The 25806-nt window shown below is 39.3% G+C and overlaps 1 protein-coding gene across 4 annotated transcripts in view; it reads right to left on the bottom strand.

Annotated features, from left to right (window-relative positions):
• Positions 1–25806, bottom strand: part of ssbp4 (single stranded DNA binding protein 4) — a 391987-nt gene that overhangs the window by 21912 nt on the left and 344269 nt on the right. For all 4 annotated transcript variants that reach the window (XM_061888820.1, XM_061888818.1, XM_061888819.1 and 1 more), the window contains 4 exons: positions 24076–24159; positions 14626–14752; positions 12313–12380; positions 19–83 (listed from right to left, as the gene is read on the bottom strand). In XM_061888820.1, the coding sequence (XP_061744804.1) occupies positions 19–83; positions 12313–12380; positions 14626–14752; positions 24076–24159 (344 nt within the window). The remainder of the gene's footprint in view (positions 1–18; positions 84–12312; positions 12381–14625; positions 14753–24075; positions 24160–25806) is intronic.

Raw genomic sequence — 25806 nt, forward strand, 5'->3', positions numbered from 1 at the left:
TTTTAACGGCCTACTAACATGTTCATGCCGGGCATCCCTGGACCCATGGAGTTTGGAGGCGGCCTCATCCCTCCCCCGTAATTCTGTTGGGAGAAAACCTTGAGGAATAAATGTTATGGTCCGCAAAAGCAAATAATCGCACGTACCTAACTAGCGCCTAAAACAGGGGCGTCAAACTCAAATACAGAGTGGGCCAAAATGTTAAACTAAACAAAGCCACGGGCCAAGGTTGAACAAATTAACCTTTTAATAGGGACCTGCGGGGTTTGGGACGGCGTGGCGCAGTGGGGAGAGTGGCCGTGCGCAACCCGAGGGTCCCTGGTTCAAATCCCACCTAGTACCAACCTCGTCACGTCCGTTGTGTCCTGAGCAAGACACTTCACCCTTGCTCCTGATGGGTGCTGGTTGGCGCCTTGCATGGCAGCTCCCTCCATCAGTGTGTGAATGGGTGAATGTGGAAGTAGTGTCAAAGCGCTTTGAGTACCTTGAAGGTAGAAAAGCGCTATACAAGTACAACCCATTTATTTTGGTGGTAGCGGGGGGTGTATATTGTAGCGTCCCGGAAGAGTTAGTGCTGCAAGGGGTTCTGGGTATTTCTTCTGTTGTGTTACGGTGCGGGTGTTCTCCCGAAATGTGTTTGTCATTATTATTTGGTGTGGGTTCACAGTGTGGTGCATATTTGTAACAGTGTTGGCGTTGTTAATACGGCCACCCTCAGCGTGCCCTGTATGGCTGTTGATCAAGTATGCCTTGCAAAATCATGCACAGGGGTGCACTTTGTTTGTTTTGGACTGTTGTAGTGGCGTTCTGTACAAAAAGTGCACTTTAATTTGGTGTTGTTTTGGTGTGTCATCTTGGTGACGTCGTGCACGGGGGTGCACTGGTGGCTTGTTTTGGAGTGTCTTTGACAGTCTTGCACTTTCTGTTTTGGAGATGGCATGAATGTTTGTGCCGCTGCTTGATAGCTGTTTAGTGGATGCAGTTTTGGTTGGTTGGGCTTCACGGTGGCAGAGGGGTTAGTGCGTCTGCCTCACAATACGAAGTTCCTGCAGTCCTGGGTTCAAATCCAGGCTCGGGATTTTTCTGTGTGGAGTTTGCATGTTCTCCCCGTGAATGCGTGGGTTCCCTCCGGGTACTCCGGCTTCCTCCCACTTCCAAAGACATGCACCTGGGGATAGGTTGATTGGCAACACTAAATTGGCCCTAGTGTGTGAATGTGAGTGTGAATCAATCAATGTTTATTTATATAGCCCTAAATCACTAGTGTCTCAAAGGGCTGCACAAACCACTACGACATCCTCGGTAGGCCCACATAAGGGCAAGGAAAACTCACACCCAGTGGGACATCGGTGACAATAATGACCCAGTGGGACGTCGGTGACAATGATGACTATGAGAACCTTGGAGAGGAGGAAAGCAATGGATGTCGAGCGGGTCTAACATGATACTGTTAAAGTTCAATCCATAATGGATCCAACACAGTCGCGAGAGTCCAGTCCAAAGCGGATCCAACACAGCAGCGAGAGTCCCGTTCACAGCGGAGCCAGCAGGAAACCATCCCAAGCGGAGGCGGATCAGCAGCGCAGAGATGTCCCCAGCCGATACACAGGCAAGCAGTACATGGCCACCGGATCGGACCGGACCCCCTCCACAAGGGAGAGTGGGACATAGAAGAAAAAGAAAAGAAACGGCAGATCAACTGGTCTAAAAAGGGAGTCTATTTAAAGGCTAGAGTATACAAATGAGTTTTAAGGTGAGACTTAAATGCTTCTACTGAGGTGGCATCTTGAACTGTTACCGGGAGGGCATTCCAGAGTACTGGAGCCCGAACGGAAAACGCTCTATAGCCCGCAGACTTTTTTTGGGCTTTGGGAATCACTAATAAGCCGGAGTCCTTTGAACGCAGATTTCTTGCCGGGATATATGGTACAATACAATCGGCAAGATAGGATGGAGCTAGACCGTGTAGTATTTTATACGTAAGTAGAAAACCTTAAAGTCACATCTTAAGTGCACAGGAAGCCAGTGCAGGTGAGCCAGTACAGGCGTAATGTGATCAAACTTTCTTGTTCTTGTCAAAAGTCTAGCAGCCGCATTTTGTACCAACTGTAATCTTTTAATGCTAGACATGGGGAGACCCGAAAATAATACGTTACAGTAGTCGAGACGAGACGTAACAAACGCATGGATAATGATCTCAGCGTCTTTAGTGGACAGAATGGAGCGAATTTCAGCGATATTACGGAGATGAAAGAAGGCCGTTTTAGTAACGCTTTTAATGTGTGCCTCAAAGGAGAGAGTTGGGTCAAAGATAACACCCAGATTCTTTACCGTGTCGCCTTGTTTAATTGTTTGGTTGTCAAATGTTAGAGTTGTATTATTAAATAGAGTTCGGTGTCTAGCAGGACCGATAATCAGCATTTCCGTTTTTTGGCGTTGAGTTGCAAAAAGTTAGCGGACATCCCTTGTTTAATTTCATTAAGACACGCCTCCAGCTGACTACAATCCGGCGTGTTGGTCAGCTTTAGGGGCATGTAGAGTTGGGTGTCATCAGTCTATCTGTGTTGGCCCTGCGATGAGGTGGCGACTTGTCCAGGGTGTACCCTGCCTTCCGCCTGATTGTAGCTGAGATAGGCGCCAGCGCCCCCCGCGACCCCGAAAGGGAATAAGCGGTAGAAAATGGATGGATGGATGGATGGATGGATGGCTTAGTTGTGACTTCCTTCAATGCATGGAGGTTTGGGATGGGCATGTGTTGATGCGGTGTGGGCGGGAATGTTTTGGTGTGGACACATAGAATCATCGTGCTGGTGTGATTTGTCACGTGTTGGTTCGGGGCTGGGGAAAATTATCGAGATATATATCGTGTATCGCGATATGGCCTAAAAATATCGAGATATTGGGGTCAGGCCGTATCGTCCAGCCCTACTACTACCCATTGAGAACAGAGCTAGCTTGACCACCAGGATTGATTGATTGATTGATACTTTTATTAGTAGATTGCACAGTACAGTACATATTCCGTACAATTGACCACTAAATGGTAACACCCGAATAAGTTTTTGAACTTGTTTAAGTCGGGGTCCACGTTAATCAATTCATGGTATTCATTGGGCAAGACGTGATGTCGTAGTCGAAATGGTTTGTACAGTCCTTTGAGACATTTGTGATCTAGGGCTATATAAAAAAAACATTGATTGATTGATTGATTGATTGATTCACTTGTGCGTGTGCTAAAGCAGCATATATTATGTGACTGGGCCGGCACGCTGTTTGTATGGAGGAAAAGCAGACGTGACTACAGGTTGCAGAGAACGCTAAAGGCACGCCCCCAATATTGTTGTCCGGGTGGAAATTGGGAGAAATTCGGGAGAATGGTTGCCCCGGGAGATTTTCGATAGGGGCACTGAACTTCGGGATTCTCCTGGGAAAATTGGGAGGTTTGAAAAGTATGAGTATTAGCGGTGAATGCGGTGTTACAGCGAAACCGCCGGTGTTTTAATGTTAATTTGACATTGCCTCAAGGGCCAAATGAAATTACAGGGAGGGCCAAATTTGGCCCGCGGGCCAGAGTTTGACACCCATGGCCTAAAAAGTCATTAAGATACACTATATTGCCAAAAGTTTTTTGATCTGAATCAGGTGTATAAAATGAAGCACTTGGGCATGGAGACTGTTTCTACAAAAGTGTTCTATCGGGTTCAAGTCAGGACTCTGTGCAGGCCAGTCAAGTGTATCCACACCAGACTCTGCCATCCATGTCTTTATGGACCTTGCTTTGTGCACTGGTGCACAATCATGTTGTAAGAAGAAGGGGCCCGCTCCAAACTAAAAAACAACTCCACATCATAGGATGCCACCTGCGCAACAAATCCAGGGGTGAAATTTCCTCGCTCCTAAATATTCCAAAGTCAACTGTCGGCTTTATTATAAGAATATGGAAGAGTTTGGGAACAACAGCAAGTCAGTCACCAAGTGGTAGGCCACGTGAACTGACATAGTGCAAATACTTTCTGCACAGTCAGTTGCTACAGAGCTCCAAATTTCAAATGACCTGCATGGAATGGGTTTCCATGGCCGAACAGCTGCATCTAAGCCATATATCACCAAGTCCAATGCAAAGCGTCGGAGTCAATGGTGTAAAGCAGGTCGCCACTGGACTCTAGAGCAGTGGAGACGCGTTCTCTGGAGTGATGGATCACGCTTTTCCATCTGGCAATCTGATGGACGAGTCTGGGTTTGGCGGTTGCCAGGAGAACGGTGCATTTCGGACTGCATGGTGTGGAGTTGTTTTTTAGTTTGGAGCGGGCCCCTTCTTACAACATGATTGTGCACCAGTGCACAAAGCAAGGTCCATAAAGACATGGATGGCAGAGTCTGGTGTGGATACACTTGACTGGCCTGCACAGAGTCCTGACTTGAACCCGATAGAACACTTTTGGGATGAATTAGATCGGAGACTGAGAGCCAGACCTTTTTGTGACCTCACCAATGCGCTTCAGGAAGAATGGTGGAAAATTCCTATAAACACACTCTGAAACCTTGTGGACAGCCTTCCCAGGAGAGTAGAAGCTGTAATAGCTGCAAAAGGTGGACCGGCATCATATTGAACCCTATGGGTTAGCAATGGGATGGCACTTCAAATTCATATGCGAGTCAAAACAGGTGGCCAAATACTATTGGCAATACAGTGTACGTGGCTGTAGGCAACCTTCCCTTCCTTTTAGACTGGCCAAATAATTAATGTATTATTACATCGGTCTGTCTGAATTCAATACTTTTATAGGTGTAGACCGAATTCCACCAGTACTACTGGGTTTTGATTATTGTTATTGTTAACTTGTTTGTTTGTATCATAATTCATGTAGACATCATTCCTTACAAGAAATACCATTATTGTTTACTTGTTTGTTTGTATTATAATTCATGTATACATCATTCCTTACAATAGATACCATTAGTTATTATTGTTTACTTGTTTGTTTGTATCATAATTTATGTAAACATAATTTCTTACATCATTTAACATAATTTTTCCCTTGTTTGTTTCTATCATAATTCATGTATACATCATTCCTTACAATAAGTAACATTAATTATTATTGTTTACTTGTTTGTTTGTATCATAATTCATGTAGACATCATTCCTTACAAGAAATACCATTATTGTTTACTTGTTTGTTTGTATTATAATTCATGTATACATCATTCCTTACAATAGATACCATTAGTTATTATTGTTTACTTGTTTGTATCATAATTTATGTAGACATCATTTCTTACATCATTTTTCACTTGTTTGTTTATATCATAATTAATGTATACATCATTCCTTACAATAAGTAACATTAATTATTATTGTTTACTTGTTTGTTTGTACCATAATTCATGTAGACATCTTTCCTTTCAAGAAATACCATTATCATTTACTTGTTTTTTTGTATTATAATTCATGTATACATCATTCCTTACAATAAATAACATTCATTATTGTTTACTTCTTTGTTAGTATCATAATTTATGTAGACATCATTTCTCACATCATTTAACATAATTGTTTACTTGTTTGTTTCTATCATAATTCATATATACATCATTCCTTACAATAAGTAACATTAAATATTATTATTTACTTGTTTGTTTGTATCATAATTCATGTAGACATCATTCCTTACAAGAAATACCATTATTGTTTACTTGTTTGTTTGTATTATAATTCATGTATACATCATTCCTTACAATAGATACCATTAGTTATTATTGTTTACTTGTTTGTATCATAATTTATGTAGACATCATTTCTTACATCATTTTTCACTTGTTTGTTTATATCATAATTCATATATACATCATTCCTTTCAATAAGTAACATTAATTATTATTGTTTACTTGTTTGTTTGTACCATAATTCATGTAGACATCATTCCTTACAAGAAATACCATTATTGTTTACTTGTTTTTTTGTATTATAATTCATGTATACATCATTCCTTACAATGAATACCATTATTATTGTTTACTTCTTTGTTAGTATCATAATTTATGTAGACATCATTTCTCACATCATTTAACATAATTGTTTACTTGTTTGTTCCTATCATAATTCATATATACATCATTCCTTACAATAAGTAACATTAAATATTATTGTTTACTTGTTTGTTTGTACCATAATTAATGTAGACATCATTCTTTACAAGAAATAACATTATTGTTTACTTATTTGTTTGTATCATAATTCCTGCATACATTAAGTTCCTTAAAACGACCACCTCCCGGCACCACTGTCCTCTTGGTGGCGACACAGAGCCGCATGACAACAACCTCATGTAAGGGCTGGTGCAAAGCCAACAGATCAAGCGTGTAGCTTACATTTTTAAGGAAACTTTTTTTTTCTTTCCATTTTATAATTAGCCTATCGAGTCAGAAATAGGATGAACATTCCCAAGTATTTACAACCACTTCACCCAAAATTCAAGCATTTTTCAAACCTTGAAAACACAACATTAAATAAAATCCAAGCATTTTCAAGGTTTTTAAGCACCCTGTGTGTATGCAACATGTTACTTTTGTCAGGAATACTCGCGTCAAAACAACCGCAATGGCGTGCTTCCGGACACAGCCGCACACGTCATTGGTAGCAAAGATGGCAAAGATTGGTATGTCAGACTTAGCCCTGTCTTGGTTTAACTCTTATCTTACTGATAGGATGCAGTGTGTCTCCCATAACAATGTGACCTCGGACTACGTTAAGGTAACGTGTGGAGTTCCCCAGGGTTCGGTCCTTGGCCCTGCACTCTTCAGCATCTACATACTGCCGCTAGGTGACATCATACGCAAATACGGTGTTAGCTTTCACTGTTATGCTGATGACACCCAACTCTACATGTCCCTAAAGCTGACCAACACGCCGGATTGTAGTCAGCTGGAGGCGTGTCTTAATGAAATTAAACAATGGATGCCCGCTAACTTTTTGCAACTCAACGCCAAAAAAACGGAAATGCTGATTATCGGTCCTGCTCGACACCGACCTCTATTTAATGATACAACTCTAACATTTGACAACCAAACAATTAAACAAGGCGACACGGTAAAGAATCTGGGTATTATCTTCGACCCAACTCTCTCCTTTGAGTCACACATTAAAAGCGTTACTAAAACGGCCTTCTTTCATCTCCGTAATATCGCTAAAATTCGCTCCATTCTGTCCACTAAAGACGCTGAGATCATTATCCATACGTTTGTTACGTCTCGTCTCGATTACTGTAACGTATTATTTTCGGGTCTCCCCATGTCTAGCATTAAAAGATTACAGTTGGTACAAAATGCGGCTGCTAGACTTTTGACAAGAACAAGAAAGTTTGATCACATTACGCCTGTACTGGCTCACCTGCACTGGCTTCCTGTGCACTTAAGATGTGACTTTAAGGTTTTACTACTTACGTATAAAATACTACACGGTCTAGCTCCATCCTATCTTGCCGATTGTATTGTACCATATGTCCCGGCAAGAAATCTGCGTTCAAAGGACTCCGGCTTATTAGTGATTCCCAAAGCCCAAAAAAAGTCTGCGGGCTATAGAGCGTTTTCATTTCGGGCTCCAGTACTCTGGAATGCCCTCCCGGTAAAAGTTTGAGATGCCACCTCAGTTGAAGCATTTAAGTCTCACCTTAAAACTCATTTGTATACTCTAGCCTTTAAATAGACTCCCTTTTTCGACCAGTTGATCTGCCGTTTCTTTTCTTTTTCTCCTATGTCCCACTCTCCCTTGTGGAGGGGGTCCGGTCCGATCCGGTGGCCATGTACTGCTCGCCTGTGTATCGGCTGGGGACATCTCTGCGCTGCTGATCCGCCTCCGCTTGGGATGGTTTCCTGCTGGCTCCGCTGTGAACGGGACTCTCGCTGCTGTGTTGGATCCGCTTTGGACTGGACTCTTGCGACCGTGTTGGATCCATTATGGATTGAACTTTCACAGTATCTTGTTAGACCCGCTCGACATCCATTGCTTTCCTCCTCTCCAAGGTTCTCATAGTCATCATTGTCACCGACGTCCCACTGGGTGTGAGTTTTCCTTGCCCTTATGTGGGCCTACCGAGGATGTCGTAGTGGTTTGTGCAGCCCTTTGAGACACTAGTGATTTAAGGCTATATAAGTAAACATTGATTGATTGATTGATTGATGGCGGCCCCTCGCTTAGTTGGCCACGCTCTCTTCTAAACACGACACTGCAAGGGAAGAGATTTGTTCAGCAGTACGATTACACTTGTCCAGCAGATGCCACACCAGCTGCTGGTGCGCTCGGTGCCAGAGTCAGCGAGCCAGGGTAGCTATAGTAGAAGATGTAGAAGAAGAGGTGGGCCCCCAAGCTGGTAAGTGGGGTGAGGGGGTATAGCCTTTGTATCACATGGTAAGGCTGGTGCTGGTTTGGTGCACAATCAAGCAGCTGTCCAGTAACTGACACTAAAAAAGGCGCGCGTAAAAAGGAAAGTGTGTCACTTTTGGCACGACTCTGGGGCGAATGTGTTGGCGAGGGTGTGATATTCCTCCCAAAAGGTGGGAGTCAGCAGGCAGGATGAGAGTGTGGAGTGGGCAGGCAGGCAGGCAGGCAGGCAGCAGCAGCGAGGAGCCAAGCTCATATTAAAAAGTTGTCAAGTTGGCACCGGGAAATACTCTGATCCGCAGAGAGCAAGTTTGCACTTGCTATGCAAATTGCAGGCAAGAGCCTGGGACAACCATGCAGGGTAAAGCCACGCCCTCTCCGCCTAACAGGCTGCAGATAACGTAAACGCTCCAATCAGCGCCTCGATTCACGTCTCCTATAGTCAGCAAAAACAACAACATTGGCATTCACATCTGTGTGTGTAGAACACCTCCTATGTAGTTTCGATGAACGCCACCGGATGGCAGTAGCTGCATTTCAAGTTTCATGAGTGGTCAGTAGCTTTATCTCCCTCTGCATGATTTTAGAGCAGGGGCATCAAACTCATTTTAGATGGGGGGGGCCACATGTCAATCTACTCCCAAGTGTGCCGGACTGGTAAAATCACGGCACGACAACTTAAAAATAGAGACAACTTCAGATTTTTGTCTTTGTTTGGAAATAGAACTGTTGTGGCGCACGCTCAGTCTGCATTTCTCTCCTCTGCGGATCCACCAGGAGGATTCGTGGACTGCGCGCTCGGCCACGCTGAGCGCAGCACGCCCACGCACCAACAAGCCTGCTCACTATTACCAATCTGCTCACCTGGTACTGATTAGGGCAAGCTCGATAAAGGACCAGTGGACCCAAGGATCGGCGCGGGAACTTAGTTTCTCTATCGGATACCTGTTTCCCCTCCGTTGCCCTGGATTTGGACTGCCTCCCTCGTTTCCCCACTCCTCGCTCGCCCCCTGACTCTGACGTCTCTCTCTGCCCCACCGACCCCTCGTGTATCTTGGACTCCTTTTGCCTTGCCCTCTTTGGTTTCTGTCTGCTTCCTCATTCAACATTTACGGTAACACTTAACAGCTAATCTACACACATAGTCACACACATACACTCTTGGATTTTGTCACACACCATTCTATAGTATTTGGTATCATTTATTATTATTATTCTTTGGTATTATTACATTGTCTTTATATATAATAAATTGTACATTACTGCCCCCTGGTGTCCGTTGGCCGTCACCTTCTTAGTTAAAACATAACAAGAACAAGGACATTCTGAAATGGTAAAAATCTTAATGTTGTTTTTTTTTAACACTTACATGTTGCGGTTAATAGTATTCTCTCTTTATTTGTCGTTATTTATATTTTCTGAAGAAATTATGTGAGAATGTTCATCAGTCGGTGTTAATTATCAATCTATCAAGATAAAAAAAAAATCTAAATCCAATTACAGTATGTTATTTATGTAGTTTGCTCATTTTACTGGACTGATGTACTAACATCATGTGTTTTTTTTTTTTTACATATGTAGCATCATCTGCAAAGATACAAAGAATTGCTATTGCGACATCCAGGGGACACATTTAGAACAGAACAAATTTCAGGTACATTTTTATACTTGGCAAACTCATCCCGCCGGCCGGATAAAACCTCCTACTTTTGAATTTATTTGGGCGACATTAGTGGCCACAAAAATTCATTAAACTAGAGGCATGACGTAGAAAGTTCAAAGATGTGGACACGTTTGTTACTGGATACTTTCTAATATGCGTAATATCTAATATGTAACTCTAAATATTTTAATACTTGTTTATATTGACAATTGTCATGTTTTGGACAGCAATATTATTAAATTAAGGACACGTACTACGATAGTCTAGCTTGTGTGATATTGTGTGCGTAGCTGTTGTGTAGCTGCTTAAGCCGAGTAGCCTATAGCCTACCATGTTTACCTTTTGTAAAATGTTTCACTAAAATACAAGAAAGAATCATAACACTGTACACATATTTATTTTTTTTGTGGTGTGGAACGTAAGAAAAATGTTAAACCAAGTGAAATTAGCCAAACAGAGAACAACACCTACTGTACCTTGGGGCATAAAAGTACATACTTGTATTGTTTTGTAACGATTAATATTAGAAAAGTTTTGATCGAGTGAAATTACTGCAAAAAACAATGAAGATTACAAATTTATGTTTTTGAATTGTTTTGGCGACATTAGTGGCCACAAAAAATCCTTAAACTAGAGACTGAACATAGTAAGTTCAATGATGCGGACACGTTTGTTACTGGATACTTTCTAATACGGAGACTTTGTATTTGTAAGTAATATGTAACTATAAATATTTGATACTTGTTTATATTGACAAATGTCCGGTTTTGGACTGCAATATTGTTCGATTAAGGTCATGTACTACGATAGATTAGTTTGTGTGCTATTGTGTGCTTAGCTGTTGTGTAGCTGCTAAAGCCTTGTAGCCTATAGCCTATACTGTTTGTCTTTTGCAAAATATTTCACTAAAATAAAAGCAAGAATCATAGTACTGTACACATATTAACGTTTTGTGTGGTGTGGAATGATAGAAAATGTTAAACCAAGTGAAATTAGCCAAACAGAGAACAACACCAAGCCTGTGGCATAAAAGTACATACTTGTATTGTTTTGTAACGTTTAATATCAAAAAAGTTTTGATTGGGCAAAATTACTCAAAAAACAACGGATAGACAGATGACATACTCATGCTTTTAAATTTGTTTGGGCGACATTAGTGGCCACAAAAAAATCCTTAAACTAGAGGCTGAACATAGTAAGTTCAATGATGCGGACACGTTTGTTACTGGATACTTTCTAATATGCCTCTGCCTTGGAGACTTTGTATTTGTAAGTAATATGTAACTATAAATATGTGATACTTGTTTATATTGACAAATGTCCTGTTTTGGACTGTAATATTGTTCAATTAAGGTCATGTACTACGATAGATTAGTTTGTGTGCTATTATGTGCTTAGCTGTTGTGTAGCTGCTAAAGCCTTGTAGCCTATAGCCTATACTGTTTGTCTTTTGCAAAATATTTCACTAAAATAAAGCAAGAATCATAGTACTGTACACATATTAATGTTTTGTGTGGTGTGGAATGATAGAAAATGTTAAACCAAGTGAAATTAGCCAAACAGAGAACAATACCAAGCCTGTGGCATAAAAGTACATACTTGTATTGTTTTGTAACGTTTACTATCAAAAAAGTTTTGATTGGGCGAAATTACTCAAAAAACAACGGATAGACAGATGACATATTTATGCTTTTAAATTTGTTTGGGCGACACAAGTGGCCACAAAAAATTCCTTAAACTAGAGGCTGAACATAGTAAGTTCAATGATGCGGACACGTTTGTTACTGGATACTTTCTAATATGCCTCTGCCTTGGAGACTTTGTATCTGTATGTAATATGTAACTATAAATATTTTTTTTATACTTGTTTATATTAACAATTGTCCTGTTTTGGACTGCAATATTGTTCAGATTCTGATTAAGGACACGTACCACATTAGTCTAGCTTGTGTGCTATTGTGTGCTTAGCTGTCGTGTAGCTGCTAAATTCGAGTAGCCAATAGCCTACCATGCTTACCTTTTGTAAAATATTTCACTAAAATATAAGCAAAGAACAAACTTGAGTGCTTAGTGGAGGACAAGTAAACACTTGTATCAGAGATTTGGGATGCAAGCCGATATCGTCTAATACGATATCAATATCTGATTGGGACACCTGTAGCTTTAAGGTCAAAAGAGCTACCTTTCCTTTCCACTTTTGCATGCACCAAAAATGATTATTAAAGTAAAACAAATCATCCCAGCCTTTAATTTTAACGACAGTGTGTACCTGTGGGCCCATGCCTCCCATTCCTCGAGGTGGGTTCATTCTCATTGGACCTCCCATGTTTGGATGTCCTGTGCACGGTGAGAAAGAAGGACACAATCTTGAAGAAAACAACACATTAAAATGATAACAAGTAAGAAGAAATCGCTTTTCAACACTACAGCATCTCCTCAAAAAGAGGCCAGCATGCTTATTAGCGGCATGTTTAAATACGTCATCATTACCCCCCAGGAAAAATGAATGGTGGTATGTTTACCTCATGGTTTTGTTTTAAGAGTGGAAACCTCACAGAGGCACGGAAAAAAATAACAATTTTAGAGGAATTTAAGCGACCAGTTGTAGAATTGTTCCTATTATGTTGGCGTCTCTCAGTGCTGTGGGTGTGGCTTACATTGCAGTTCCACCAATCAGATAATTGATGGGTCACTGACAAATTTATTTACGTTATCATGAAACAAAATGCAGTGAAATGAACAAAAATACAAATAAATATTTGTGTATGGTGTGCGATACATATAAGCAGTGGTCCCCAACCTTTTTGTAGCTGCCGACCGGTCAACGCTTGATAAGTTGTCCTGTTTTTGCCATGAAAAAGGGAGGTTTTTTAGGTTGGTGCACTAATTGTAAGTGTATCTTGTGTTTTTTTATGTTGATTTAATAATACCATTTTTTTTATAATTAATAAAAAAAAATAAAAAAATAAAAAAATTATTCTGCGGCCCGGTACCAATTGAGCCGCGGCCCGGTGGTTGGGGACCACTGCATATAAGGATCATTAAATGAGGTAATAAATCTTGTGAATAGGACTTAACTATGCAAGACTTATTTCACGATCTAATTAGTACATGAACATATTAAGATGTTTACCACTTCATGAAATAAATATATTTAATATTAAATATTGAATAGATAAAGTTGTGCAATGTTTTTTTTCTTATTAACTCTTGCAATTACATTTTTTAAAAATATTTTACTTAATTTACGAGAACATTTTAATGAATGTACAAGAAAAAGCTTTTGTGTATCAGTTTCTGGACTGAGTGATGAATTGAAACAATACATAAAATGATAAAAATATGATATTTAAAAGGTCAAGATCACCAAAGGGAGACATAGTTTTTTTTTTGGTTCCTTTCTTTTTTTTCGTCTTCTTTTGAATAATGTTTTATGATATTATTAGTCTTGGGTATATCTTTTTTATTTAGCAATTATTGTCATTGCGATTATCAATGTCACAATTAATATTACTTGGAAGCAGGCACACTTTTTGAAATATTGATATTTTTTGTAAAGTACAGGGATGGGAATTGATATTTGTCTCATTTATTTAAACATACAAATGTCCTTATTTATTCAATGTCATTATTTATAACCATAAATATATTGAAACATATCAATATATGACATGTAGTGTTACTACCCTGACCTATAGCTGTATAATCATAAATAATATATATATATGTATATATATATATATATATATATATATATATATATATATTTATGTAGGTGTGGGGAAAAATCACAAGACTACTTCATCTCTACAGAACTGTTTCATGAGGCGTTCCCTCAATCATTAGGAGATTTTAATGGAAGCATTCACATACAATGGTTAAATAGGTCACAGATTGGGTGGGTACAGGCAGGCGTAGGGTGTGGTGATTGGCTCATGTGTTACCTAGGAGGTGTTTCTGTCTGTCGCGGCATGTTGAAATGATTTCACTGCGCTTGTTGAGGGATGACTGGTCTGGATGATATATAATAAACAGTTTCTCTTTTAAGCATAGGTTGCATCTTTTATTACCACTGTTTTAGGGTGTGCTGGATGCAAGAATTTGCCACGGATATAAATATAAATATACATATATATATGTGTGTGTGTGTGTCTTCTATGTTAGCTACCTCTCTTTGTTTATAATGTATATTTTCTGCTGGATCTACTCTCTATTTTATGCTGCCCTTTTTTTGCTGCAGCTGTTACATATATTGTAATATTGTACATGGTAATTGGGATTTGTTATATATTGTATATATTATATAAAAATATGGTATAAAAATATAATATATCAGTATATGTTATATACTGTATATATAATATGTAAACATTACATATGTTATATTTTATATTGCTCCTATGGTACATAGTCTACTTTATAACTGCATTATCCTTTCCATTCTTACCCTTTCCATCCTTTGTAACTGAGCTACTGTGTGGAACAATTTCCCTTGTGGATCAATAAAGTTTGTCTAAGTCTAAGTCTAATGACTTAAAAGGCTACTACATAAGAAAATACATGGTGTTGGTTAGAACATTACCTTGAGGTCTGGTGGGGTCCAGGCTGTTTGGCAAGAGGGGCTGTGACCCAGGGATGCTACCTGGCGGCTGATTTGGCATACGAAGTGAGGGTCTCGGCCCACCTGGGTACCGCGGCGACATAAATGGCTGCAAAAAACAATGAAGGAAACATTTCTTTACACAAGCTAAAATACAACTCCAAACATTTGCATGGTACTTTGTATTTAGTTTGGATCAGGGATGTCAAACTCATTTTAGATCGGGGGCCACATGGAGAATAATCTACTCCCAAGTGGGCCGGACTGGTAAAATCACGGCACGATAACTTAAAAATAAAGACAACTTCATATTGTTTTCTTTGTTTAAAAATAAAACATAATGCTGTTGGGGGTTTTTTACACTTACATGTATTTATTCGTTGTTATTTATACTTTCTGAATAAATTTTAATGTTCATCAGTCAACTCATTGGTGTTAATTTTCAAACTATCAAAATAAAAAAAATATATCAAAATCAAATTACAGGATGGTATTCATGAAGTTTTCTCTGGTGCACTAACATCAGGTGGTTTATTTGTTTTACATATGTAGCATCATCTATAAAGATACAAAGAATTTCTATTGCGACATCTAGTGGACACATTTAGAACAGCAGTTTCTTTCTTTGAAAAATTTCCGCTAATTTTTATACTACGCAAAGTCATCCCGCGGGCCGGATAAAACCTGTGGGCCGGAAGTTTGACACCCCTGCTTTATATTCCTATGTGTCAAAGTCGAGGTCCGCAAATTGATTATCTACGGCCCCCGGGATGATATGTGATTAGTATTAGAACCGGCCCGCAGGCCACAGCCACCTGCCGCTGTTTTGCACGCACCAATACTTCATCAGTGTTGGCACTAGGAATCTTCAAAACGGGGTCCCAGGGACCCCATCAAGTCATAAAAATGGGGTCTCACAGTAAATTTTTGGGGTCCCATTTTTTTTGTAAACGTTTTGAAAATAAATGATAAATGTATGCATTATCCTGCATTATATCTCACATTCTATATTGTGTTTTTGGAAATAGATTGTCATAAATGTTACTTGATGCATTACAAAAAATAACACAAAAGAAAACACATTTTTATGCATACGTAAATGTAGTCAGTTATAAACATTCATTCAAACAGTCAAAGAAAATGGGAGACCTCCTGGGGAAATAGCTTGACTGCAAAAAAAGTCAATAGACTGGTTTGGTCAGATGATTAATGTATGAATTATTGTTATTATTATTATCTGGATTTTTGTTGTTGTTATTATTATTTGAACTTTTTTTCCATCTTGGATTTTCTGTAGTTCATGAAAGCTTCTATCAATGGATTGTTTTATTTGGGGCGGCACAGAGGCCGTGCCAGCAACTTGAGGGTTCCAGGTTCGATTCCCGCTTTCGCCATCTTCGTCACTGTCGCTTTACCCACCTGTCCCCGGTGCCACCTACACTGGTTTAAATGTAACTTATATATTGGGTTTCACTATGTGAAAGCGCTTGGAGTCACTAGAGAAAAAGCGCTATATAAATATAAATTCATTTTTGGTAGCTGAGACAGGCTCCAGCACAACCCCCCCGCTTGTAGAAAAATGGACAGATGGATGTCTATTTTTTTGCTCTGTTCTGTTTTTTCTCTGCTTGTTATATGTTTTAGCTCATGTTATCTTTGGAAAGTAATTCATAAAAATATAAATGAATAAACATTCATTCACTTTCTTCTTTCCCTCATGCATCTAAACTTCACCGCTGCCGTTTTTTTTCTTTTGTTTCGTATTTTTATTGCAATATTCTCAGACTCTGTTTTGTTCAATTTTTGCAAGACAAAGAAAACAATCTGAAGTTGTCTTTATTTTTGTAGTTTTAAAGCCATGATTTTTTAACAGTGCACAGATTTTCCTCCACGCCGCCCCTGAGCTGAAATGAGTTGGACACCCCTGGCTGTAGATGGATAGGACCCTGAGTCAGCAGGGGGAGCTGTTGTAGTGCAGAACAATGCACAGAAGTTGTTGATTTGTTACATTCCCCCATAAAGGATGCACTTATCTGGCTTTGGGACCTGGGGTGGCAAAATCCATTATGATGAAGGTAAAGGACGGCAAATATAAGTAAAAAAAACAACAACCATGGAACAGTAACTGGAAGTTGTCCTGCACAGTTAATATGTAGTATTGTACACATGTGTATTGTAAATAAAAAATATTCAAAAAATGTTTGGTGAAGAGCCCTATTATCATTTGTGGGAAAAAAAATTGCTTCCCAGTCCTGGCTTCCAACCAACGGGCAGGGCAAAGGACTCGAACAATTTGCCGTCTGTGCAAACACATATTGCTGCCCGAGCAGCTGTGCGACACTATTTTCAGCCTCCGTCAACGAGACGGCAATGACTTGACTTGTCGTTTAGTCACCGTGCTGCTGCTGCAGCTTTGAGGAAGACACACACACACACGCTGCACCACATGATAACATGACAGTCACTTATCTACTATTGCGTGGGTGATTATTGGTGTGTCCATAATTATTCACAATTTTCAACGTCAAATACGTCAGCTCTTATATAATATAGTCCGGGGTCACCAACCGTTTTGAAACCAAGAGCTACTTCTTGGGTACTGATTAATGCGAAGGGCTACCAGTTTGATACACACTTAAATAAATTGCCAGAAATAGCCAATTTGCTCAATTTACCTTTAATAAATAAATCTATATATACATATATAAAAAATATGGGTATTTCTGTCTGTCATCCCGCCGCACATTTTATTTCCTCTTACGGAAGGTTTTTAGTAAAGAATAAATGATGAAAAAAAACACTGCATTGAATGGTTTAAAAGAGGAGAAAACACGAAAAAATTAAAATTAAATTTTGAAACATAGTTTATCTTCAATTTCGACTCTTTAAAATTCAAAATTCAACCGAAAAAAATGAATAGAAAAACTAGCTAATTCGAATCTTTTTGAAAAAAATAAAAAAAGAATTTATGGAACAGTAATTTTCCCTGATTAAGATTAATTTTAGAATTTTGATGACATGTTTTAAATAGGATAAAATCCAATCTGCACTTTGTAATAATATATAACAAATTGGACCAAGCTATATTTCTAACAAAGAAAAATCATAATTTCTTCTCGATTTTCCAGAACAAAATTTTTAAAAGCAATTCAAAAGAATTTGAATTAAGATTTAAATTTGCTTCTACAGATTTTCTAGATTTGCCAGAATAATTTTTTTGAATTTTAAATCATAATAAGTTTGAAGAAATATTTCACAAATATTCTTCGTTGAAAAAACAGAAGCTAAAAGGAATAATTAAATTAAAATGTATTTATTATTCTTTACAATAATAATAATAATAAAAATACTTGAACATTGATTTAAATTGTCAGGAAAAAAGAGGAAGGAATTTAAAAGGTAAAAAGGTATATGTGTTTAAAAATCCTAAAATCATTTTTAAGATTGTATTTTTTCTCTAAAATTGTATTTGTGAAAGTTATGAGAAGCAAAGTAAAAAAATAAATGATTTTATTTAAACAAGTGAAGACCAAGTCTTTAAAATATTTTCTTGGATTTTCAAATTCTATTTGAGTTTTGTCTCTCTTAGAATTAAAAATGTAAAGCAATGAGAGACCAGCCTGCTAGTAAAAAAAAAAATAAAATAAAAAAAAAAATAGAGGCAGCTCACTGGTAAGTGCTGCTATTTGAGCTATTTTTAGAACAGGCCAGCGGGCGACTCATCTGGTCCTTATGGGCTACCTGGTGGCCACGGGCACCGCGTTGGTGACCCCTGATATAGTCCATATGAATTGCCAAAAATTATGTCCTTAATAAAAAAACAAAAAACTACAAGATTAGGCTAGGGCAGGGGTCAGCAACCTTTACCCCTTTAAAAAGCCATTTTGACCCGTTTCACAAAAAAAAGAAAACTATGGGAGCCACAAGACTCTTTTGAAATTTCAAATTAAATAACACGGCGTACAAATTTTTTTTTTTTGTGCTATGTATTAACCAGGAGTCTCAAACACGCGCCCCGCACCTAAATATGAAAATGTAATATTAGTGCGGCCCGCAATATTTATTTGAATACCACTTGACAACATCACATTTGCCAACCATCTCAATTTTTCCGAGAGACTACTGAGTTTCAGAGCAACCATTCTCTCGACTGTCTGCTGGTTTTCACCCAAAGGCATACTTGCTCAACAGCCATACAGTTTACACTGAGGGTTGTGATATAAACAACTTTAGCACTCTTACTAATATGCGCCGTACTGTGAAACCACACCAAACAAGAATGACAAACACATTTCGGGAGAACATCCGCACTGTAACACAACATAAACACAACAGAACAAATACCCAGAATCCCATGTATCCTGAACTCTTCCGGGCTACATTATACAACCCCGCTATTACCAAACCCCGCACCCCCCAACCCCGCCCACCTCAACTGACGCACGTGGGGGTGGACACCCCTGGTGTAGATGGACAAGCAAATCTCGCAAGATGTATTGCAAGATCTCGCAAAAAGCATTGCGAGATCTCGGAAGAAGTATTGCGAGATCTTGCAAGAAGTATAGCGAGATCTCGCAAGAAGTTTTGCAAGATCTCGCAAGATGTACTGCGAGATCTTGCAAAATGTATTGCAAGATCTCGCAATACTTCTTGAAAGAAGTATTGCAAGAGCTCGCAAAAGTATTGTGAGATCTCGCAAGAAGTATTGCGAGATATCACAAGAAGTATTGCGAGATATCACAAGAAGTATTGCGAGATCTCGCTAGAAGTATTGCGAGGTCTCGCAAGATGTATTGCGAGGTCTCGCAAGAAGTATTGCGAGGTCTCGCAAGATGTATTGCGAGGTCTCGCAAGAAGTATTGCGAGATATCACAAGAAGTATTGCGAGATATCACAAGAAGTATTGCGAGATCTCGCAAGAAGTATTGCGAGGTCTCGCAAGAAGTATTGCGAGATCTCGCAAGAAGTATTGCGAGATCTCGCAATAGGTATTGCGAGATCTCGCAAGAAATATCTCGCAATAGTTCTTGCGAGATCTCGCAATTATTTTTGCTGGATCTCGCAAAAGTTTTTTTTTCTATGTCAGTGAACCGGAAGTAAAACAGACAAAGCGACGGAGGAGCCTACCCATCATCCATGGGAGAAGTTTATTGATTTCTATTTTAGTATTGGCCTAACTTATAAAGACATCAAATCCGTTCTTGCACGTAGACATGGCTTTGACATAAGTGAGAGACATCTGAAAAGAATACTCAGGGCGAGGGGGGGTTTCTCGTCGTAGCACAGATCATGGATTTCACCATCTACGGTCCGTAATATCATCAACAGGTTCAGAGAATCTGAAGAAATCACTGCACATAACATTGAATGCCAGTGACCTTCAATCTCTGCAGCAAAACCCGACATCAGTGCGTAAAGGATATCACCACATGGGCTCAGGAACGCTTTAGAAAACCACTGTCGCTCCATCTGTAAGTGCAAGTTGAAACTCTACTATGCAAAGCGAAAGCCATTTATCAACAACACCCAGAAACCAAAAAAGATTGAATGATTGATTTGATTGATTGATAGTAACAATAAATGACTTTTTTATTTCAAAACTGACTTTAAAAATAATTTATATTTGCAGTTTTATTGCCATAATGTAATACTGGGGCATTTGAAAAAATGTTTTACTTAATTGTACATGATTTATTTGCTCAAAAGTCGGCAAATGTTTGATCTAAAGTACTGCCGGGGTTTATTTTGAAGTGAAATTTGCCAGCGAGCACACCAGTCGGAGTCTCCTCACTCATCTTTGCACTGACGTGTGCACTGACCTGATCACTGACCGTGTAACAACCCTCAGCCTTTCAAGTAACCGTCCGCGGTTCAAGTAAAGGAGCATGTTCGGTCAAAATAAATTGCGTTTATAGCAGGGCTGTCACAAGTCAAAGGGGAACTGCACTTTTTATTTGCCCAATTTTGCCCATCATTCACACTCCCTATGTAAGACAAGGACGCATATGTCTTTCTTTTTTTTTTTTTTTTTGATGCCTTCTAGTTTGTAATACAGTACATGGCAAGTACGAGGGGGCTCACAATAAAGGTAATAAAAGACATCGATTGCGCCCAAAAAGCCGTCCAAAAAAAAAGATCTAAAAATCGCCAAAAATAACCTGAATATTAACCGTGATCACACAGTGCTAACTGACTCATGCAGCTGTTGACATATCAAGCTGGTGAGCTGTTCTAGAAATAACTTTTAGAAAGTAATTATTTATAGTAAGTCATTAGGTTACCAAAAATAATAACTGAATAACTAACAGAATTACCATTTAAAAATGCAATTATTCAATTATTATATTAATTATTAATGTAATTGTTTTGTTGGATTGATTAAAAAAATAAAAAAATAATTAAAATCGATTTTTTTTTTTAAATAAATGAGAATCGATTCTGAATCGCAAAACGTGAGAATTCAAATTCGAATCGATTTTTTTCCCACACCCCTAATACACACACACACATATATATATATATATATATATATATATATATATATATATATATATATATATATATATATATATATATATATATATATATATACATATATATATATATATATATATATATATATATATACATATATATATATATATACATATATATATATATATACATATATATATATATACATATATATATATATACATATATACATACATGTATATATATATACATACACATACATATATATATATATACATACACATACATATAGATGTATACATACACACATTATATATATATATATATATATATATATATATATATATATATATATAAGATTATCATATAATTTAATAATAAATTACATAATTTACTAGAGATATTATTGGCCGAAAAATGCTTTAAAATGTAATATCGGAAATTATCGGTATCAGTTTCAAAAAGTTAAATTCATGACTTTTCAAAACGCCGCTGTACGGAGTGGTGCACGGACGTAGGGAGAAGTACAGGGCGGCAATAAACTCTTAAAGGCACTGCTTTTGCGTGCTGGCCCAATCACATAATATCTATTGCTTTTCACACACACGCACACACATGCAACGCATACTTGGTCAACAGCCATACAGGTCACAGTGAGGGTGGCCGTATAAACAACACCGTTACAAATATGCGCCACACTGTGAACCCACGCCAAACAAGAATGACAAACACATTTCGGGAGAACATCCGCACCGTAACACAACATAAACACAACAGAACAAATACCCAGGATCCATTGCAGCACTAACCCTTCTGGGACGCTACAATATACACCCTCCCCCCCCCCCCGCTAACCCCCTCCACCCAACCCTGCCCAAGTCAACATCCTCATGCTCTCTCAGGGAGACCATGTCCCAAATCCCAAGCTGCTGTTTTGAGGCATGTTAAAAGAAAATAATGCACTTTGTGACTTCAATAATAAATATGGCAGTGCCATGTTGGCATTTTTTTTCCCATAACTTGAGTTGATTTATTTTGGAAAACCTTGTTACATTGTTTAATGCATCCAGCGGGGCATCACAACAACATTAGGCATAATGATGTGTTAATTCCACGACTGTATATATCGGTATCGGTTGATATCGGAATCGGTAACTGAGAGTTGGACATTATGGGAATATCGGATATCGGCAAAAAAGTATCGGACATTTCTATAATTCACATATGTCAGGGGTCGGGAACCTTTTTGGCTGAGAGAGCCATGAAAGCCAAATATTTTAAAATGTATTTCCGTGAGAGCCATATAATATTTTTTAACACTGAATACAACTAAATGCGTGCATTTTAAGTAAGACCAACATTTTTAGAGTATAATAAGTCTCTTATTAAATAACATTGTTATTCTGAAGCTAGTAATAAATAGTAATAGTAAATAGTAAACCAGTAATAAATAAAATAATTCTACAATCAATGCAACTTCTTGAACAAGTGCGGTAGAAAACGGATGAATGGATTAAAATTCATGAGAATGTGTAATATTGTAGTAATTGTAGTATTGTAGTAATATTGGCTTCACGGTGGCAGAGGGGTTAGTGCGTCTGCCTCACAATACGAAGGTCCTGCAGTCCTGGATTCAAATCCAGGCTCGGGATCTTTCTGTGTGGGGTTTGCATGTTCTCCCCGTGAATGCGTGGGTTCCCTCCAGGTACTCCGGCTTCCTCCCACTTCCAAAGACATGCACATGGGGATAGGTTGATTGGCAACACTAAATTGGCCCTAGTGTGTGAATGTTGTCTGTCTACCAGGGACGGCGTGGCGCAGTGAGGGAGTGGCCGTGCGCAACCCGAAGGTCCCTGGTTCAAATCCCACCTAGTACCAACCTCGTCACGTCCATTGTGTCCTGAGCAAGACACTTCACCCTTGCTCCTGATGGGTGCTGGTTGGCGCCTTGCATGGCAGCTCCCTCCATCAGTGTGTGAATGTGTGTGTGAATGGGTAAATGTGGAAGTAGTGTCAAAGCGCTTTGAGTACCTTGAAGGTAGAAAAGCGCTATACAAGTACAACCCATTTATTTTATTTATCTGTGTTGGCCCTGCGATGAGGTGCCGACTTGTCCAGGGTGTACCCCGCCTTCCGCCCGATTGTAGCTGAGATAGGCGCCAGCGCCCCCCGCGACCCCAAAAGGGAATAAGCGGTAGAAAATGGATGGATGGATGGATGGATGTTTAATATTTTGAACGTTATTTATATTTTGAGCGTAATTATTCATTACTTATCGTGTTAAGCAATGTCAGCTAAGATTTATCTGAGAGCCAGATGCAGTCATCAAAAGAGCCACATCTGGCTCTAGAGCCATAGGTTCCCTACCCCTGACCTATGTATTTGTTCATGTATTTTTTGTATGTTTTTGTCAAATTTTATATTTCTTTATAAAAAAAAATCTGTATATCTACTTAATTATTTAAAATGTATTATTTGCTATCTTTGAAATTTATCAATTTAGATTTTTTTAAATAATTTTCGGTTCCAAATGGATCATTTCCAAATTATGTGACTATTTTATTGCATCGCCTTATATCTAAATACATACATTCACATGTAAGCAACTCACGAGGCCCCGATGCCACCTAAAATGATCGTATCCCCCTCCGCTCTTTTCTTCTAATCTTCCTTTCTTCCTCTCCTCCGTGACCAAGATGCGGCGAGTTTATGCAGGCGGAGACGTGGCGTTGTCAGGCCTCGCTGCAATATTAATGCACTATTGATGGACTATACGGGACGGCGAGCGCCTGGCTGAAAGGTGGGGTGTGGTGCGGCGAAGAGAAGAGAAGAGAAGAGAAGAGAAGGAAGCCCCCCCTCCACAAAGCATCTTGGCCCCTCACAGCCTGCCTGCCTCTGCTAAATTATTCATCCGGTTGCATGAGTGTGTGACTAGGGCAGTGCGTAAAGGGTCTTTACCTGTCCGTGAGGTCCCATCATGGGATTGCTGGGGTTGTGTGGGGGTGGCTGCGTGTGGGGGGAGGGCTGCGACCCTGGAGGACCCTGGAGAAGAAGACACATGACAGTCAATAAAAGCAAACTATAATGCTTTCAATAACAACAACTTCTTTTCCTCCATCGTTATGTTCCATTGCCATCAAGGTTTGACCCCCTGGAACATTTTTGGGCTAGATGGGGACCTTCTTGCAGTCGTGTCTTAGTCTGACCGGGACCGCCGACCATTGCACCGTCCTTATCTGCATGCGATCATGTGACATTACAGGTGTGTGCAGGTGAAAGCGAGACCCTCCGGTCCCAGGTGTACATTTTTGCTCCTTCAACAGGTGTTGTGTCTAACGTGGCAGTGAAAATCCACCTGGATTATGGGATTACTTGCAATATAACCTCCGACACACACACACACACACACACACACACACACACACACACACACACACACACACACACACACACACACACACACACACACACACACACACACACACACACACACACACACACACACGGATGTGGGCCAGTCCCATAAGAGTGAGATGAGCACAGAGATTAATGCTAATGATGCCAATGCAGAACCTCAAAGTACTTTTTTATTCAATGTAAGAGAATGAATGCATTGATTCACAATCCAGCAATAATGCGAACATGGTCCGAGAGGTTTTCATTTAACAATATTGTAATTCTCAGGACTTGGACTTGGATTGTTTTACCGAGGTGCCAAGCGAATGGAGTGGGAACGGCGTGGAGGTAAAGACATCTTTTTATATTTGACGCTATAAAAAAACTACAAAACAGGCAAACAAAAGGCGCTCCAAATGGAGGTACCAAACTGGGCTATTTCAAACAAAAACTTGCACTAAGGCAAAACTATAAGCGTAAACTAAAACATGCACAATGGCAGAACTATGAATAACAGAAACGATAACACTCACTGTGACCGAAACAAGGGGCATGGATCATTGGCATGGATCATTGGCATGGATAGCAGGTGATTTAGGGTGATAGACCGTGATGTTGCCAGGATGAACAACAGAAACAGACAGGCTTAAATAATACTGTGGTGATTAGTGAAAACAGGTGTGAGACATGAGGACAAGGTGAAAGCTAATGAGTTGCTATGATAACAAAACAAACCAGGACGTGCAAAAAACAGGAACTGAGTGTCCAAAAAAACAAAACCGAACATGACTAAAGCAAAACATGAACACACAGACATGACAAATTGAATACCACATTTTCCGGGCTATAAGGCGCACTTAAATTCCTTTCATTTTCTCAAAAATCGACAGTGCGCCTTGTATGGCATAATTCTGCTTGTGCTTAGCGACCTCGAAGCAAATTAATTTTGTACATGGTGTAGTTATAAGTGTGGTCAGTAGATGGCAGTCACACAAAAGAGATACAGTATATTGCAAAAAGTATTTGGCCAACAATCCAAATGATCAGAATTATGGTGTGGGGTTGTTTTTCAGGAGTTGGGCTTGGTCCCTTAGTTCCAGTGAAAGGAACTTTGAATGCTCCAGGACACCAAAACCTTTTGGACAATTCCATGCGCCCAACCTTGTGGGAACACTTTGAAACGTTACCCTTCCTCTTCCAACATGACAAGGCCCATAAAGACATGGATGACAGAGTCTGGCGTGGATGAACTTGACTGGCCTGCACAGAGTTCTGACCTGAACCCAATAGAAC

Source organism: Nerophis ophidion, linkage group LG26 (genome assembly GCF_033978795.1).
Source record: "Nerophis ophidion isolate RoL-2023_Sa linkage group LG26, RoL_Noph_v1.0, whole genome shotgun sequence".
Classification (NCBI taxonomy): Eukaryota; Metazoa; Chordata; class Actinopteri; order Syngnathiformes; family Syngnathidae; genus Nerophis; species Nerophis ophidion.